At 35.1% G+C, this 19,986-nt stretch overlaps 1 protein-coding gene across 2 annotated transcripts in view; it reads right to left on the bottom strand.

The window, feature by feature from the left end:
• Positions 1-19,986, bottom strand: part of pard3aa (par-3 family cell polarity regulator alpha, a) — a 588,383-nt gene that overhangs the window by 242,538 nt on the left and 325,859 nt on the right. For both annotated transcript variants that reach the window (XM_051097809.1, XM_051097810.1), the window contains exons 12-13: positions 18,548-18,733; positions 18,288-18,458 (exon numbers count right to left, since the gene is read on the bottom strand). In XM_051097809.1, the coding sequence (XP_050953766.1) occupies positions 18,288-18,458; positions 18,548-18,733 (357 nt within the window). The remainder of the gene's footprint in view (positions 1-18,287; positions 18,459-18,547; positions 18,734-19,986) is intronic.

Raw genomic sequence — 19,986 nt, 5'->3', positions numbered from 1 at the left:
GGAACTTCTCCTGAAGGAGGGTAGGCAATACTTCCTTACCCATTCTCAACACCTGGGATCTGGCAACTAGGAAGACCAAGGTCAAAGGTCTACGTTTTAAGACTCATCTCTATGAACAATGGTGACAAGCCTCCAGGGAACTATGGGAATGTTTACAACCTAGCAAGGTATTTTACATGCTTCAGAGTGTGGTAAAGTGGTTGCTAGGATGGTCTCGATAGTGTTTTCTTACTTGCCCAAGTCATCCATCATTCTACATATCTATCCATCTGTCTGTCCATCCATCCAACCAACCATCTATCTATTCATCATTCTACCCATTTATCCATAAAGTGTTGTTAGTGGACCAAAGTATTTTAAGTGCTTCAGAGTGTGGTGAAGTGGTTGCTAGTGTGTTATCGATGTTTGCCAGCGTTTTCTTACTGGCCCAAGTCAAAAGCCCACAGCCAAGTCTCCTGTGACTTTCTGATTTCTAGGTAGGACTCAGGTCCCTCTTTTATCCCTCTAGCTATCCATCCATCCATCCATCCATCTACCTATCCATCTATCCATCATCATTCTACCTATCCATCCATTCATCTACTCATCCATCTATCATTATCATTCTATCCATCCATCCATTATCATTCTACCTATCCATCCATCTACCTATCGATGTATCAATTATCATTCTATCCATCCATCCATCATCCATCCATCTACTAATCCAAATATCCATCTACCTATCCATCTATCGATCAAAATTCTACCCATCTACTCATCCACATATCCATCAATCCATCCATCATTTATCTATCCATCCATCCATCCATCCACTCATCCATCTATCCATCATCATTCCATCTATCCATCCATCATCATTTTACCTAACCATCCATCCATCCATTCACCTATCAATCTATCGATTATCATTCTACCCATCCATCAATCCACTCATCCATCTATCATCATCATTCTACCTATCCATCCATCCATCATCATTCCATCCATCCATCTACTTATCCAACCATCCATCTACCTATCCATCTATCGATCATTATTTTATCCATCTATCCATTCACTCATCCATCTATCCATCATCATTCTATCTATCATCCATCCATCATCATCATTCTATCATTCATCCATCCATCATCATTCTACCTACCCATCTATCCATCCATCTATCCATCCATCCATCCAGCTATCCATCATCATTCGACCTGTCCATCCATCCATCCATCCACTCATCCAACCATCCATCTACCTATCCATCTATCGATCATTATTCTATCTATCCATCCATCCATCATCATTCTACCTATCCATCCATCCATCCATTCAGCTATCCATCATCATTCGACCTGTCCATCCATCCATCCATCCATCCATCCACTCATCCGACCATCCATCTACCTATCCATCTATTGATCATTATTCTATCTATCCATCCATCCATCCATCCATCCATCATCATTCTACCTATCCATCCATCCATCCATCCATCCATCATTATTCTAACATCTATCCTACTATCATCCTACTGTCTTTCCATCCATAGGGGTTTCTCGACAGTTGCTAAAGTTGTTGACAGTTGTTTTCATATTGGTCCCTCTTTCTGGTCCCGCTTTCTTTAAAGGTTTGTTAGATTTTGCACTTGATTTATAGTCTACCAGGAAAACAGCTTAGAAAAAAAGCTGTAACATTTCATGTTTGTAGCACAAATGGTACAGGACACATTATGCAACAAGGGTAAACACTTACAGGGTAGGAGTTTGTGCATAACTCTGACCTAAGTTTGAGTAATAACAGTGATTACTACATGACCCATCAAAAACATAGACAGTTCTGACAGCGAGAAAATACAAGTGAGTGGAGTTGCTGGTAAACCAAGGGCTTGGGGTGAGATAAACTCCATGCTCTGATTGGCTAAGGTCAGGGAATGAGAGATTAGTTAACTATCAGGTAAGTAGGGTGCAGTTGGATCCTCTCTGTGATTTTCTCATACATACCAGAGACCTATGGACGAATAAGACTGATGTCTTCTGATCAATAGCAACCAAAAACAATTTTGTGAATCCAGTTTCATCCTGGACAGCAGGATGCCCATCACACCAGACACATCTTACTCAATCTGCTCAAGACGTATGTGGCGCTGCGGTGGGGACAACATACGCTGTATTCGGAAGGGAAACTACCAGACTGTTTAATATAGATGAGATGTTTAATGAAGTCTAAAGCTGCTGACTTATCTCACTGGGTCTGATAAAACAGCACACATAGAAGGGGTCAACGCAATTACAACTTCATCCGACGCAAGTGTCACAGGCAGCCTGACAATAAACCGCTCAGCCTGACTCTTCTCAATGAGCTTTTCATTACAAAACCAGGATTTGTTTTACGAACCTTTGTTGAAGTCTGACAGTCATGACAGAATGAGAGGAAGATAAAAACGGGATGGGGAAGTACTTCTTAAAGAAAATAGAGGGTGATTGGTTGAACTGATCTGCTTGTGGGAGACACAGATCTTTAACAGCGCAGTGTTTGGAAGGGAAAGGAGGTGAACAGTTATTACGAACCCATTTATTCTGCCTACTCCAGTTGTAATCTCCCCTAATCTAGTGCTTTCTCAAACAGGATTAGCTATGTGGTTTAAAACACCCCCTTCTAGTATGTCTTTCTGTAAGGCTGTGATTGGCAGTCTGCTTGGCTAGTTTGTCCCACATCTCTCATTCCACAGATCCACCATCAAACTACCCATCATTTTACCTACTCATCCATTCATCCATCCACCCATCCATCTGTCCGTCCACCAGTACATGTCTGTACATTCATTCATCATTTTACCTATCTTTCCATCCTTCCCCCAAACCCATCCATCCATAATTCTTACTATACACCCATCATTTCACATATCCATCCATCCATCTATCGTTCTACCTATCTGCCCATCCATCATTATACCTATCCATGTATTTACCCATCCATCCATCATTTTACCTATCCTTACATACATCTATCCATATAACTATCCATCTATCCATCCATCTGTCATTTTACCTATCCTTCCATCCATCCATCCACTTATACAGCGATCAATCATTTTACATATCCATCCATCCATCCATCCATATACCATTGTACCTGTCATTCTACCTATCATCCATTCTTCCATCCATTCATCCATCCATCCATCATACTGACCATCTAACTATCCATCGTTCTTCCTATCTATCCAGCCACCCATCCACCTATCCATACCTATACATCATTCTGCCTATCCATCATCTGTCACCCTTTCCTCATTTTACCTATTCTTCCATCCATCCATCTGCTACCTATACACCCATCATTTTACAAATCCATCCAGCCATTTTTCTACCTATCCATCCATCATACTAACCATCTAACTATCCATCTTTCTTCGCATCCATTAATCCATTCATCATTTTACTTATTCTTCCATCCATCCATCCTTCTACCTATACACCAATCATTTTAAATATCAATCCATATATCCATCAACTCCTCATTCTACCATCCATCCATCCATAATTTTCCTATCCTTCCATCCATCCTTCTGCCTATACACCCATCATTTTACATATCCATCTATATATACATTCATCCACCCATCCATCCATCCATCATTTTACCTACCATTCTACCTATACATTCATCCATCAAGCATCATTCTAACCATCTAACCATCGTTCTTCCTCTCCATCCATCCACCATCCATTGTTCTACCTATCATTCAACCCATCCATCCTTTATACTAACCATCTAACTATCCATTGTTCTTTGTATCATCCATCCACCATTTTACCTATCCTTTCATCCATCCATCCTTCTACCTATACACCAATCATTTTAAATATCCATCCATATATCCATCGATCCATCATCCTATCTATCATTCTACCTATCCATCCATCCATCCATCCATCCATCCGTCATACTAACCAAACTTCTTCCAATACACCCAACATTTTACATATCCATCCATCCATCCAACCATCCACCAATCTAACATTCTACCTATCCATTTATCCATCAAGTCATCATTCTAACCATCTAACTATCCATCCATCCATCATCCATCGTTCTACCTATCATTCAACCTATCCATCCATCCATTATACTAACCATCTAACTATCCATTGTTCTTCCTATCCATCCATCTATCCTTTTACCTATCGTCTCATCCATCCATCCTTGTACCTAAACACCAATCATTTTACATATCCATCTATATATCCATCCATCCATCATTCTACCTATCCGTCCATCCATCCATTCTTTTACCTTTCCTTCCATCCATCCTTCCACCTATACACCAATCATTTTACATATCTATCCATCTATCCATCCATCTACCTATCATTCTACCTATCTTCCTATCCATGCATTAATCCATCCATCCATCCATCCATCCATCCATCAATCCAACCATCGTTCTAACTATCCCTATACTGTTGCCTTTTCCATGATAAAACTACTGTAATATTTAACCTTGTATTCGTATTTTACATTCAATCATGTTTGAGAAAATCCTCTCTGACCTTGGATGGCAGACAGAATCTCCTTGTCTACATAGTAGTATCATACAGTCATTCTAATCCTTTCTCTAACACACACACACACACACACCCTATATAGCATACACACATTTCCAGACTGGGCTGGCCTCCTGATGCTGTTTATGAGGTCTTAATCCAGTGGCCCTCTCCCCCTCTCGGCCTGTAATTACAGGTCTTAAGCTGTCACATGCAGCCTCTGCTCTGTCCAGCTCTCTCTAGAGACCCAGACAGCCTCATTAGCCCTCTCTATCGCATCTCTCCAATCCCATTCTCTCTCTCTCTCACAGCATTCATTTGCTCAGCTGTACAGAGAGGAGATGAAGCCTTTTCTATGGCAGATCTGTTGTCCTCTCCCACATATTTTCAGTCTATTTTTCAAGTGGATTATGACGGCTACAAGCGCCAGAGGCTGTGCAGCTGTGGGTCGAACTGCTCAAATTTACCCTGTGAATACTGTGCTTTTGAGCCAGTGACAGTTTATTATTTGTCCCCATAATAGGTGAATTAATTCTCTCAGCAGTGAGAATAAGGCCACTGAAAGGGTACAACTGCTTTAGTTAAAAGAGCCAAATTCTACACTTTTAAAGTGCACAAATAATAAAGCATTAGTCAAGGTTTCTTGCACCCAAAACGTTGTAATTTAGCTTTTGCTGACCATTTACCATTAAAAAGGCTGTCATTTGCTACTGTACCTTTCACACTTCTTTATTTAAGTGACCTTTATAGTGATTGGCTAACCTTAGTCACCTGTGTGGGACCATTGCTTGAATACTGGTCGATATATAAATATAGGCAGTCCCATGACAAAGCACTCATGCTACAGAATGAATGAAGGGAGAGAAATATAAACAGATCAAAATTAGTTGTTCATTGAAAGTGGTAAATCATAAGATTTCAGATATACAGACTAATATTTATATATTTTCTTATATATTTCGCAAATTATTTTGCAAATATATTAAAACATTTGAAATACATACATACATACATAACACAGAACTGTTTTATATATTTTGATTTTTATATAATTAGATAATTTAATATTTGTATTTTAGATACTTAGATGAGTGATTTAATTATAGAATACATTTATTTATTTACTTATTTTGGAAAAAAAGACTATATATATATATATATATATATATATATATAAAAATGACTATTTTTTCAAAATAAATAAGTAAATAAATATCCGTCTTATTTTAATTTAGTTTAGCTTGATGTGCTAAATTAAAACTAAAATAATAGTTTAAAAATTACATGCACACATATTAAAAAACGACAATAAAAATGACAATAAATACAAAACAAAAGACATGTTTCTAAAATTAATTGAACTTTAATTAAATCTAAAATGAAAACAGAAAATATACAAATAAAAATTTATTTAAAATATCTATTAAAAATCAGAGTATATTATTTATTTATTTATTTATGTATTTAGGAAAAGATTAACTTTTTAATTATTTTATAAGTCTTATTTTTAAGTAAACTGAAATAAAAAAAAATAAAACTGTATATAATAAAACTGTAATAAAAATGTATAGAAATTACATAGACAAAAAACTACTAAAAATTATAAAAATACACAACTAAATACAAGTTTCTAAAATTACTTGAACTAATTAAAATCTAAAATGAAAACAGAAAATATACAAATAAAAATTTGTTAAAATAAATATAGATAGATAAAACTACAATAGTATGCCAATGATACAATGATTAAAAAAAAGGGAGAGAGATTCATAGAACTATTTTATACATTAGAAATATATAAAAACTACATTTAATTTATTTATTTTGGAGAAAATGTGTAAAAATACATGAGTATACTTTGTAAAATTGTTTTTGTTTTGTTATTATCATTAGTAGTAACAATAGTACTCATTTAATGGCATTAAAGACTTTTTTGAAAAGACAATAAAGACCAAATAAAAGCTGTGCTGATCTTTTCCCTTCACACAGTTGTCTCTGTTCACCTCGTGAAGTGTGAGTGAGTCAGACTGAGTGGCTGTCGTGACACCCAATCTGCACAATGCCACTGTGCTTTAGTACGCTGCCCTTTCATTCAATCAATTACTTTCTCAGGTGCACCAATTGAGTTTCCCTGCTGAGCTGTAAGTGGATTACAGAGAGCGTCTTCATTCGAAGCCGTGCTTCTGTTCCCTGGACACCTGCAGTCAAACAAACCTGCCTCGTACGCAAACCCACCCCTTCCTATCTGCAATTTCTTCGTGGCACGAAACTACATTTCCCATGATGCTTCGGTCCTCCTCATGAATCCCAGTCACAGTGTTATTTCATCAGTAAGTCACTGTGAGCTCATGTCAAAGAGAGTAAATAAACTAATGAAGTACAGATCCAGAAGTCCTTCTCTTATTGCCTGGCGCGTGCGGATGCGTCCCATCATGCCCCGCGTCGCCCCGTGGAGCGGCAGTCTGGCTCAACGCTAATAAAACCATAATTTAGCAGTCAGGCTGATTGATAGCTCTCTCAAGACACAATCGATCAGACCCTCATTTCAGCAGGACGGTTTTCTGTAGCCAGCATGGCACTTCCTTCCTGATGTCAGCTCTCATGAACGTCATGCGGACACGAACCACATGGGTTGTTTTTATGCACAGGAGGCACTTTAGTAGTAAAAAAAAAAAAAAAAAAAAAAAAAAAAGAAACAAATCAAGATGCACTGCTTTTAGTAATGGGGACGCAGTTTGATAAAAATGCTAATGAATTAGAGTCTGAAATTTCAGTTACTAAAGCAGAGAGTATTTATTTACTGGTTACTGCTTATTTACTGAAAAATGACTTCTCAAAGAGCAGGTAAGGAAGCTATCCTTCAATGTAAACAGTCTGCAAAGTTGTTTATCAAAACAGTGCATTATACTTAAAGATATTGTCTCTCAAAAGAGTCGACTCAGACTATCGGCTGATTTTGCTCTATTTCGTCGTCTGAAATAGTCTGAAACAAGCTGCAGCTGAGCTCATCTCCATTCAAACACAGCGGTGTTTCGTTTTGAATGAAAGTGCATTTTTAAACGATTCTAGTGAGTCAATGATTCAGTTTCCCATTTATGTCACTTGCTTTATTCCTGAATGAATCAGCCATTTGAACAAATCAAATTAATGAATGATTCAGTAATTAAATCAGTGACTTGCCACCACCTACTGGCATATTTTGTTTGTTTAATGTTTAAAGTATCTTTTCAGTTATTTAAATCATTTAAAATTTCTGTATTCAAAATTGTATATTTAAAATATTAATCTCAATGTGAATTTATGAATTTGATTGCACTCATGCCACCTCTGAGCCTCATTAAACATTAAAACACACCTGCAAGTAGGGCTGGGCGGTATGGGCAAAAAAATGATCACAATAATTTTTTTTAATATCAGTCAGTGTCGATAATTATCACGCTAAATGTCAAATCTTTATTTCTTTCAAGTTTAAAGTCAGATTTTTGCTCCAAAGTGAGAGTTGTAGAAACCAGACCATTAATTTTCCTTAACAAAATAAATATCTAAATAGAATTTCTGCATATTCTAATGAGTTATATTGTTTCAAATCAAGAAACAGGTTCGGGTTGTCTGATAACAATAACAATAATAATAATAATAATAATAATAATAATATCACTTTTTTGTCTCTTAAAAATGCACATTTGATAGTAGCTTGAGGATGCAGAGGTAAATTTTTGTTCATTATCAATCAGTAACATCTGTAAAAATTGTAGCAACCTCAGTTTTATATAGTTAAATTTATTCTGACCCAGTGTTTTTTGTTTTTTGTTTTTTTGATCCAACACAATATTAGGAGACACTTTAAAACTTTGTCTTAATGTATGGGCAGATTTTTTTACTTTTTTACATATAACAGAATTTCACCCAAAAACTCCAATTTGCTGCAATTTTTCAAGACATTCAAGATGTAGGTAAGTTTGTTTCTTCATCAGATTTGGAGAAATGTGGCACTTGCAATGGGTGCCGTCAGAATGAGAATCCAAACAGCTAATAATAACATCACAATAATCCACAAGTAATCCACACCACTCCAGTCCATCAGTTCACATCTTGAGAAGACAAAAGCTAAATGTTTGTAAGAAACAACTCCATAATTAACCCTCTTTTAACTTTAAACCATAATTTTGGCCAAAAATAAGAGTCTATAATCCATAATAATGCTTCCTCCAGTGAAAAAAAGTCCATCTGTTGTCTCTCACATCAAAATCCACCCTCATATTTGTTTAGAGCTGTTTTGGCTTGTAAACAGTGCTTGATCTGTGCAGATTTCTCTCCTGATTCAGACCTGATTAACTGGATAAAGTGTTATTATGCATTATTTTTAGTTAAAAACACCTTAATGATGTATTTATTTCAGCTTTTGTCTTCTCAAGATGTTAACAGATGGACTGGAGTGGTGTGGATTACTTGTGGATTATTGTAATGTTTTTATCAGCTGTTTGGACTCTCATTCTGACGGCACCCATTCACTGCAGAGGATCCGTTGGTAAGCGAGTGATGCAGTGATACATTTCTCCAAATCTCATGCAGAAACAAACTCATCTACATCTTGGTTGACCTGAGGGTGAGGACATTTTCAGAAAAAGTACATTTTTTGGGTGAACTACAAATCCCTAAATGTAACTTCTTAAAAAAAAAAAAAAAAAAAAAAAAAAAAATCCACCACCTCAGTGACAAAAAAACACATTCCCCGAAAACAAGTCTTAATATCTTATGCAGTGATGATTCTCAAGCATATTTATCTACCAGGTGCAAAACAGAGTCTCAGCTCTGTTACGCAGCAAAAATTCTGCCAGCATGTTGTTGCTCTGCAGACTCACTACATTTGTCTCTCTTTCATTGGTTGGCAATTAGAGCAGACCGCATCAAACATCTACCAGGTTACTGTACACCTCCTCTGAGACTAATCTACAAAGTTCAAATAACCCAAACAAGGAGGAAATAATAGAAGGGAATGAGCAACACTTCTAAGTATATCTTAAACAGTACTTTTGTAAAACATCAAACTATCTTTGGCTTGATGCAAATTCCATACTTTCAAAGAACTGAGAATCTCCGAGTGAGGACAGCGTGTGCATTTCTCAGCTCCCCGAAGGATTTCCAGCACGCTACTGAGCTATGCCGAATAACTTTGATTCTCTTTGTAGAAAAAAGAAAATATCCTCAAAGAAACCGTGAATAAAACAGTGGACCAGAGGGCCCTTCACAGTTCTTCAGACATAACTCATGAATATGCATGACAATGGGTGTGCTATATGCAAATTCACACTTGAGTCAAGAAAAAGAAAGAAAGAAAAAAAAAAAAAAAAAAAAAACTGACACTGAATATTAAGTATATATCCAGTCTCAATAAAATATATTGTTTTATTAAATGTATGGTGTTGTTAGGCTTGAATGTTATTATATATACATTTTATTTTATTAAAATTAAAAGAAAATAAAATTTAATTAGTTAAATGACATGAAATGATTTCTGTTTTGCTTTGATGTTTGTCATTTAAAAATGAGAGTGGCATCATAAAAGTATAAAAATATTTTTAAATTAATTTTTTTAATTAATCTTACACTATTTTATCATGTTTTCATTATGTTTCATTATGTCAAGCTCAGTATTTCATTTGTTATTTTATTCATTTACCTTGACACAATGTACAAAAATTATAAATAATATATTATAAATAATATGCAGATAGTACAAAAAACTATAAATGACAGACAAATAATACATCTGAGGTCAAAAGTTTGCAACCTCCTTTCAGAATCATTATTATTATTATTATTATTATTATTATTATTTTTTTTTTTTTTTTTTTTTTTTTTTTACCAGAATAAAAGGTATCATACAAAGTGTATGTTATTTTTTATTTAGTACTGATCCTGAATAAGATATTTCACATAATAGATGTTTACATATAGTCCACAAGAGAAAAAAAAATAGTTGAATGATCCACAGCTGTTTTTTTGTTTTGTTTTGTCTTGTTTAGTGATAGCTGTTGCCTTTGTTTGTCCTGAACAGTTAAACTGCCTACTGTTCTTCAGGAAAATCATTCAGGTTCCACAAACTCTTTGGTTTTTCAGCATTTTTGTGTATTTAAACCCTTTCCAACAATGACTCTGATTTTGAGATCCATCATTTCACACTGAGGACAACTGAGGGACTCATAGGCAACTATTACAGGAGGTTCAAACACTCACTGATGCTCCAGAAGAAAAAAAAAATGCATTAAGAGCCAGGGGGTGAAAACTTTTGAACAGAATGAAGATGTGTACATGTTTCTTATTTTGCCTAAATACCTTTTTTTTTTTTCATTTAGTACTGTCCTTAGGAAGCTACTGAAGATACTTACATGTTTTCCCAGAAGACAAAATCAGTTTAATTTACCCTGATCTTTAAATTCCAAAAGTTTTCACCCCCTTCAGTGTGAAAAGATGAATCTCAAAATCATACAGTCATTGTTGGAAAGAGTTCAATGCTAGAAAACCAAAGAACTTTTGGGACCTGAAGGACTTTTCTGAAGAACAGCAGCAGTTTAACTGTTCAGGACAAACAAGGGACTCATGAACAACTATCACTACACAAAAAAGCACAGCTGTGGATCATTCAGGAACAACACAGTATTAAGAATCAAGTGTATGTAAACTTTTAAACAGGGTCATTTTTAAATATTCAGCTATTATTTTCTCTTGTGGACTATATGTAAATGTCTTTTATGTGAAATATCTTATTCAGGTCAGTACTAAATAAACAATAACATGCACTTTGTATGATGCCTCTTATTTTGGTAAAACAATGAACATTTTTAATGATTCTGAAATGTAATGTTCTATAAACAATATATAATTAAAATTAAATAAATAATATGTTTTAGCAATATTATTATTGCACTTATCTTTAATCCTGTAACATTTACAGCTAAACGCAGAGGAAATTAACTCGAAGGTCATTTTTTATGTCACAAACACTTCCTGATTGAAGCGTAATGACAGGGCTGTGTCACAGACGAACACAAGCCAGTTTAACAGCACACCAGAGGCGTGGAAAACTAATTGGACACACTCAATCCGAGGAAATGTATTAATTTCTCATTTCAATAATCCAGTGCTGATAGGCTCAGATGCCGACCTTTATGAGGAAAAACATACGCTGCCAATTACCCACAATCCTCAAAGGCTGTCTTTGAACACTCTGCTGAACTTTGATAACTTCATACTCAAACATATTATAAGAGTAACAAGTGCATCAGTTACTAAAACCTCCATTTTTGTTTAAAGTTTACTACAATACTGTTTTTGTCCTGTAATTTTACACCAATGCAGTAAAAATTCAAATCGAGCAACATAAGTTATAAACTATTTTAATAAATTAATTGAATTCAGATGACTGCGAGACTTTTAATTGCTTGAGAACTTATGACCTTATATTAATAGAAGCCGAAAGCCATCGATTGGGATCGCCGCCGCTCTGAAGCTCAGCCTCAATTATTGAACTGAAGAAAAGAAGAAGAAAAAGCAATGACCAATAATACATTACATCATTATCTGGGTCACGACAATCCCTTATGAAGAACATCACTGCTTCAATTACCAAAGGCAGTCTGAGAGATAGTCCAGATTCTCCGCTTCACTTCTCAATTTGAAACCCATTTCAGACAAGAGCGTTTCACTCAAGTCAGCGGCTGATTATTAAACCCTTCATTTACAGTTTGAGACTTTGGATGTACTGTAATTGTGACAAAATCAGGTCACTCTCTGCATGTCAGGCCTTTCCGAGTTCCATCTATGAGCTTAAAGAGAAATGCCTTCAGTCGGAAACACGCACTTCACCACTTTAAATCGTGAAATGCCTTTCTAGACAGCATTTGAAAGCATCACAGGTGCTCAAGACACAAATGCTGACCCAAAAGGCAGGCGGAAAAATTATGCTGCCTTCTAAGACGTCTAAATCTTAAGTTGCATCATATCTAAAGACAGCTTCCTGTTCAGCCTCATCTCACTAGTGTTCATATGTCAAGTTTAGATGTATGGTTTCATTCCAGAGCAAATTTTCAAACAGACATTATCTTTATTAACAAACTGCATATTTGAAGTCTAAACAAGTACATTCTCACCTAAAAAAAAAAGTGGATTTGGATGTCCACCATGACACTCGCAGTGAGAAATACCTCTCAGCCAATCAGATTTGAGGATAAGAAACAACTGTTGCATCAAAGTATTTATGTAGGCAAAGATTTAGAAACATAAAATTACTATTATTTACATATTTGTTTCTGAACATATTTGTATAATTACATTTTACAATTATATAGATATTTATGAGTCCCCACCCCAAAACTTAAACACTTCTCAACAGCAGTGTTAATTTAACAATGTTTCTATAAAAGTATTAATATTTTCATTTTAATCTTAATATGTGCTTTTATCATCTATTTCAATTTTAGTTTGTAATTTTAGTATGTCAACTTAAACCTGTTTTATTTTAATGAGTTATTTCAGTTAGTGAAATCTCTACTTTTCTAAGTTTTTGTCTAAAACTTAATAATGTTGATAATATTTAATAATATAATGTCAGTGTGTCTATATATAAATGATTACATGATCCTAATATGTGAAAGTTTAGGCATTGGTAGAATGGTAGAACAAACAAACAAACAAGCAAATTAATGATTGAATGAATAAACAAATGAATAAATGAACAAATTAATGAATGCACAAACAAACAAATGAACGCATGAACAAACAAATAAACGAATGAATGAATGAATGAATGAATGAATGAATGAACAAATGAACAAATGAAAGAGCAAAAGAGCAAATGAACGAATGAATGAATGAATGAGCAAATGAACAAACGAACAAACGAATGAAAGAGCAAATGAGCAAATGAACAAACGAACAAACGAATGAAAGAGCAAATGAATGAATGAATGAATGAATGAATGAGCAAATGAACAAACGAACAAACGAATGAAAGAGCAAATGAGCAAACAAACAAACGAATGAAAGAGCAAATGAGCAAATGAACAAACGAATGAAAGAGCAAATGAATGAATGAATGAATGAATGAGCAAATTAACAAATGAATGAATGAACAAGCAAATGTACAAACAAACAAATTAATGAATGAACGAGAAAATGAACAAGCTAACAAATCAACAAGAAAATGAACAAATAAATGAATGAACAAATAAATGAACGAGCAAATGAACAAACAAACTAATGAATGAATGGGAAAATTAACAAAAGAACGAATGAATGAACAAGCAAATGAACAAATGAATGAATGAACGAGCAATTGAATAAACAAACGAATTAATTAACAAATAAATGAACGAGCAAATGAACAAATGAACGAGTAAACGAATAAGTAAACGAATAAATGAACGAGCAAATGAACAAAACAAACGAATTAATGAATGAGAAAATTAACAAAAGAACAAATGAATGAATGAACAAGCAAATGAACAAATAAACGAATGAATGAGCAAATTAACAAATGAATGAATGAATGAACAAGCAAAATGAACGAATGAACGGAAGAATGAATGAATGAATGAATGAATGAATGAATGAATGAAGAACGACCAAATGAATGAACAAATTAATTAATGAATGAATAAATGAATGAATGACCAAGCAAATGAAAGAGCAAATTAACAAACAAATAAACGAATGAACGAATGAATGAATGAATGAACGAACAAGCAATGAACAGGCAAAATGAAAGAGCAAATTAACAAACAAATGAACGAATGAACTGATGAATGAATGAATAAATGAAGAACAACCAAATGAATAAATGAATGAATTAATGAATGAACGAGCAAATGAACATATGAATGAATGAACAAATAAACAAAAAAACAACGGAATGAATGAACAAATGAATGAATTTGATGACATTAAGCATTTTCATTTACTCACTTATTACATTTAATGAAATCAACGTATTCATATGAATACTGCTGTTACTAATGAGCAAATTAACTTGCTGTATTTTGGAACAACAGGACATTAGACTGACAATGTAGGACATCCATTCACATTCAGGACAGGGCTAGAGACAGAATGTGCTTCTTCCAAACATTCACGGGCCAGCGGACAGTGATGGATCTTATTCATTTTAATGCTGGCCTCTGTTTTCCTGCATTTGCTGTATGACAGTAGCAAACTGCCGACTGTCAGAGAGAGCAGCGCCGCCGTCCCCATGAACACAATCTCTGATTCCTTCAGTGGCCTCTGCAATCTCTCACTACCCATCATCCTCCTCTTCCTTCCACTTTCACTACTCTTTCAATCTCTTTTTTTTCTTATTTCAGCGTTCCCTCTCTCTCTGAATGCCATATCAAAGTGCAATTTATGGTGTATGTTGGTACACAGCGGGAGCCCGGCTACACTTCAAAGTTTGATGAAAAGGATGAAAGCAACCGTCCTCATCCTCATTTGACAGACAGATAAGAGCGACCTTCAGCCCGGGCGTTCCTGAAGGCGACGGGTGACCTTGGTTGGGACGAGCGAGAGAGGATGGATGGGACACGTGTGTGTGTGTGTGAGGGGACAGGAAGTCAGCGTGAGGTCTGCTGCTCTCAAACAGGACCAATCAACTCCACACAACCACTAATAAAGGCTGATCTGAGCTCAGCGGTGCGCTCTTGGTGTGTGTCACGGGTTTCTGTGTGTATATCCGTGAATGATTACAAAAGACAATTTATTTTAGTCAGGTTGGGAGTTTGGAAGAAGAGAAAGACTGGGTATAAAAGGTACTACAAAGACTATTTCTTCTCTCTGTTGTGTTGTCTTCACTGGATGCATGCAAATACAAATACAACATGAGCAGTGCAGTCTGATCCACCAACAAATGAGAAAGCTTTGGCAAACAGCAATGCGTAAGATGTGTTTTCATGCGTCTTCAAAGCATAAGATGTGATTCCTAAACCTGTGTAATTTTTATGTGACTTATTTTAGAATGTTTTGAGATTCCTATTTTGCATCAAGCTTTTACACACGACACTTTGCAGTCTTAATTTACTAGTCGGATTTTATCCATTTTCCTGAAAAACAAAAAAGTGAGTTTGTTTATATATATGTATATATATGACAAATGTTATATTTTTTTATTTCTTTATTGTTTGCTAAATTGCTAGTATATACTAGTATATATAGTATATATATAGGTAGATAGATTAAATTTAAATTTATGAAAACTGACAGTAAAGACATCTTTACAAAACAGATTTCTATTTCAAATAAATGCTGTTATTTTGAACTTTCTATTTATCAAAGTTTCCTTAAAAATAACTTGTATTATGGTTTCCACAAAATATTTGGAAGCACGACTGTTTTCAACATTGCTAATAATCATAAATGTTTCTTGAACAGCAAATCAGCATATTAGAATGATTTCTGAAGAATCATGTGACACTGAAGACTGGAGTAATGATGCTGAAAATTCAGCTTTGATCACAGGAATAAATTACATTTTACAATATATTCACATAGAAAACACTTATTTTAAATTGTAATAATATTTCAAAATGGTACTGTTTTTACTGTATTTTTCATCCAATAAATGCAGATATGGCAAGCAAAAGAGACTTCTTTAAAAAAAAAAAAATAAAATAAAAAATAAAATAAAAATAAATAAAGAATCTAAAGAAATAAATAAAGAATCTTACCAACCCAAAATGATTGTATTTGTATTTGTCACAATAATAATAAAAAAAATAAATAAATAAAATAAAATAAAACAGTCTAATGGATAAACCAATTAGTGATTTTCTCCTCAAAAAACATTTTAGCAAAACTCTCATCCATGTCTAAAACTGTCCTGCTTCATCATAAATTTCTCATCAAATACACTGTTAAAAAAAAATAAATAAACACACACACACACACACACACACATGTCTGGTTTATTATCCTTGTGGGGACTCTCCATAGGTGCAGTGGTTTTTATACTCTCCACACTGTATTTTCTATCCCCTTACCCTAACCCTACCCCTAAACCTAACCCTTACAGAAAACTTTTTGCATTTTTACTTTCTCAAAAAATCTTATTCTGTATGATTTATAAGCTTATGTACCCATGGGGACCTCAATTTAGGTCCCCACGGTGACACTAGTCCCCATGAGTCTGTGTGTATTCAGGTTTAGGTCAGGTTTTTATCCACAAGGATATAAAAACAAGTCCACACACACACAATTTGATGAGTGAACCTTAAAATTTTAAGTTCAGTAAACTCAAAAAGATTAGTGACAACTTAAATATTTAAGTTGATTCCAAACACACACACACACACAATTTGATGAGTCAACTTAAAATAATTTGTTACCCAGCCACCTTAAAATTTTAGGTTCAGTAAACTCAAAAAGATTAGTGACAACTTGAAGCCTAGCTTTTATGTTTTTAACAAACAAAATTTTTGTTTAGTCAATAATTTGTTACTCTGCTGCCTTAAAATTTTAAGTTCAGTCAACTCAAATAAGTTTAGTCAACTTGAAATGTTAAGTACTACGTGACAACTTAGATATTTGAGTTGACTAAACAAAAACATTGTTTGTTAAAAACATAAAAGCTAGGCTTGTTACCCAGCTGCCTTAAAATTTTAAGTGGAATCAAGTTGTCACTAATCTTTTTGAGTTTACTGAACCTAAAATTTTAAGGTGGCCGGGTAACAAATTATTTTAAGTTGACTCATCAAATTGTGTGTGTGTGTTTTAGAGTGTATTTTAGCTTTAGAGCAAATAATCTGAGCTGTAGTATCCACTTCCATTTTATACCGTTGTACTCTCACTGAAAGCCATCAATTGCCTTGTTGCTGTCTATTTTTATTTCTCTCAATAAATTTTAAGAAAAACATCTGCGACAAAGCCAATACCTAAAAGAAACATAAAGGAGTCTCCATTAAGTCCCCTGAGCTCTGAAAGAGCAAGTTCTGAGCAATAACGTTCTCCTCTGGGAAACATCCACTCGACTCAAAGCGCGAGAGCGCGGCCACGGACGACAGTCGTCTCATTTCCATAAGCAGTCATCATTCTGAATTTCATCTCCTCCTAACGCAGCGCCTTCAAAGCGCCTGTCGTATATTCTTTAGAAAGATAAGTGTTAGATTACACTTTCAGATGTTATGACTCTGTGCGGGCAAAAAAAAAAGAGCGAAACACAAACACACGTCCAAAGGATTGCACCGGGGAAAGAGGGGGGATGGAAAAGACGGCATTTGAAGTTGATATTTGATATTTCATACTGCCATCTGTTATCAGTATAAATCAGCATGAGCATTTCAGCGGTCAAATTGCTTTCGATCGCAATCCGCCGCTCGCACCCCCCGTGTCACTTTCTCTCTCTCTGCCCGTCTCCTGTGTCTGTCTGATAAGAACTACTCACTTTAATTCACTTTTCTGCAGTCAAACTTGCCCGTCCGCACACACTACTCAACTCTGTCTGTCTGTCAGTCACTCAGACGGCTGCTCTGTTCATCTCTATGCAGGAAAGTCATTTCCATAATCAGAATTTAAGGACCCATTGGCTGTTAGTTTATCATTATGCTACATTCAAGTCTATGGAAGTTTCTCAAATCGCCATCAACACTCTCAAATATGCACATTCAATACAATTAAGCACATGGGGGAATGTTGGAAATTCAAACCACAGTTTAGTGACAAATAATATAATGTAAACACAGCACATACAGACAGTGGATAACTGACCTCTCCTCTCCCAGCGATCCGCCGGGCCACGATCAGCTGAATCATGCCTCTCTTGTTGCCCTCCACGGACATGGACTTGCGGAGGGCCTCCATTGCTTCCTGATTGGTTTTCTCCAGCAGGGACTCTCCATTAACTGCTATCAGCTGGTCGTTTACCCTCAGCCGCCCATCCTGTGATCACAAGAACATATTAAAAGTTTCATTGGAATATATGAAAATGAGTGATGAGTCCCGTAGCCAATCGGAGAGTTGCTCCTCACCTTGCAGGCGGCTCCTCCAGTGATTATAGACTTGACGAAAATGCCCAGGTCGGCGTGGCTCTCTTTAGATCTGTTGCCCTTGACGCTGACCCCTAAACCGGCCGAGCCCGAGTCGTTGAGAGGGATTTCAAATGTCATAAACTCCCGCGTTCCATCCGGGGTCAAAATTAAGTCATCTTGCTCTTTCTAAAGAGACAACGAATAGGTGATATTGAAGATGTTAAACACTGAATGTGCATTTTTTTCACAGTTTAACATACCACTAAAAATAACCCACTCATACTATCATATATACTATTATATACGACCAAAGTATATGAGCACTACGTCTGTGGTGTTTTTCTTTTTCCCCAAATAAGACCAGCGCAGCAACAATTTGACCAATGGCATGAGTTTGGGGTGGGCAGAATGCCTGGTCTGTTTGACCAATGACAGTCAATGTGAAATGTGAGATTTTTATGCCTCGCAATTCAAACTTTACTCTCACAACTCTGAGAAATGTGTCATATAAACCCTCAATTCTGAGGAAAAAAAACCCCTGAATATAGAGACTTTTTTCCCCTGTCTGTTTTGTTTCTGTCACAGAATAACAGAAAAAAACAGCCAGAAACTCACTGCGCCTTCAAAACAATCCAACTGAGGTGCGTAGACCAAAAAAGTTTCCCAAAAAGTAAAATTTATATAATTTTTTGGGATTATATAATATATATATATATATATATATATATATATATATATATATATTTTGGGATTAGCGTTGGTTCTGATTAATCATGTGATCTTCTAAATCATCATATGACATCTTAAATCAGGATGGCTCCTTGTTCCAACATTGTTAGCTTGGCATTGAAAATGGTCAACATGTGATTTGGTCAACATGTAACGTGTTTTTATTCAGTAAACTGTTCACAATTTCTTTAATCTCGCTTGTGAAAAAAAGTGTGCGGACTTTTGACTTTCTGTCACAGAATAAAAATAAAAATGGTGATTGAACTTGTTTTTTTCCCCCTCACAATTCTGACTTTTTTCTCTCAATTTCTTTCATTATTTTTTCTGTGGTGGAAACAAACATCTATAGAAAAGTTTTTGAAGGATACATGTTTGAAAACAATCATTTTGAGACATGTAACAAAAGGCATCAAATATACAATAGAAGAAAACAAAATTATTTTCCATTGTGGAATAAATATGAAAATTTAGGATTTGAGATTTTTTTCCTTACAATTGACTTTTTTTCTCTAAACTGCAAGTTGTTAGCTCACAATCCCCAGTTTTCTTCTCAAAATAAATCTGACATACTCTCACATAAATCTGACTTTATAGCTCACAATTATGACTTTTTTCCCTGCCAGAAAAAGTCTGAACTGAAACTTAGAATTACAAGAAAAAAGCCAGAATGGATTAATTTATTCAGAACTGTTTCATTTATTTATGGAGAC

The sequence above is a fragment of the Labeo rohita genome, chromosome 24 (assembly GCF_022985175.1).
Source record: "Labeo rohita strain BAU-BD-2019 chromosome 24, IGBB_LRoh.1.0, whole genome shotgun sequence".
In the NCBI taxonomy this organism is placed as follows: Eukaryota; Metazoa; Chordata; class Actinopteri; order Cypriniformes; family Cyprinidae; genus Labeo; species Labeo rohita.
The sequence above is the reverse complement of the archived record's forward strand: the minus strand, read 5'-3'. Positions and strand labels throughout refer to the sequence as shown.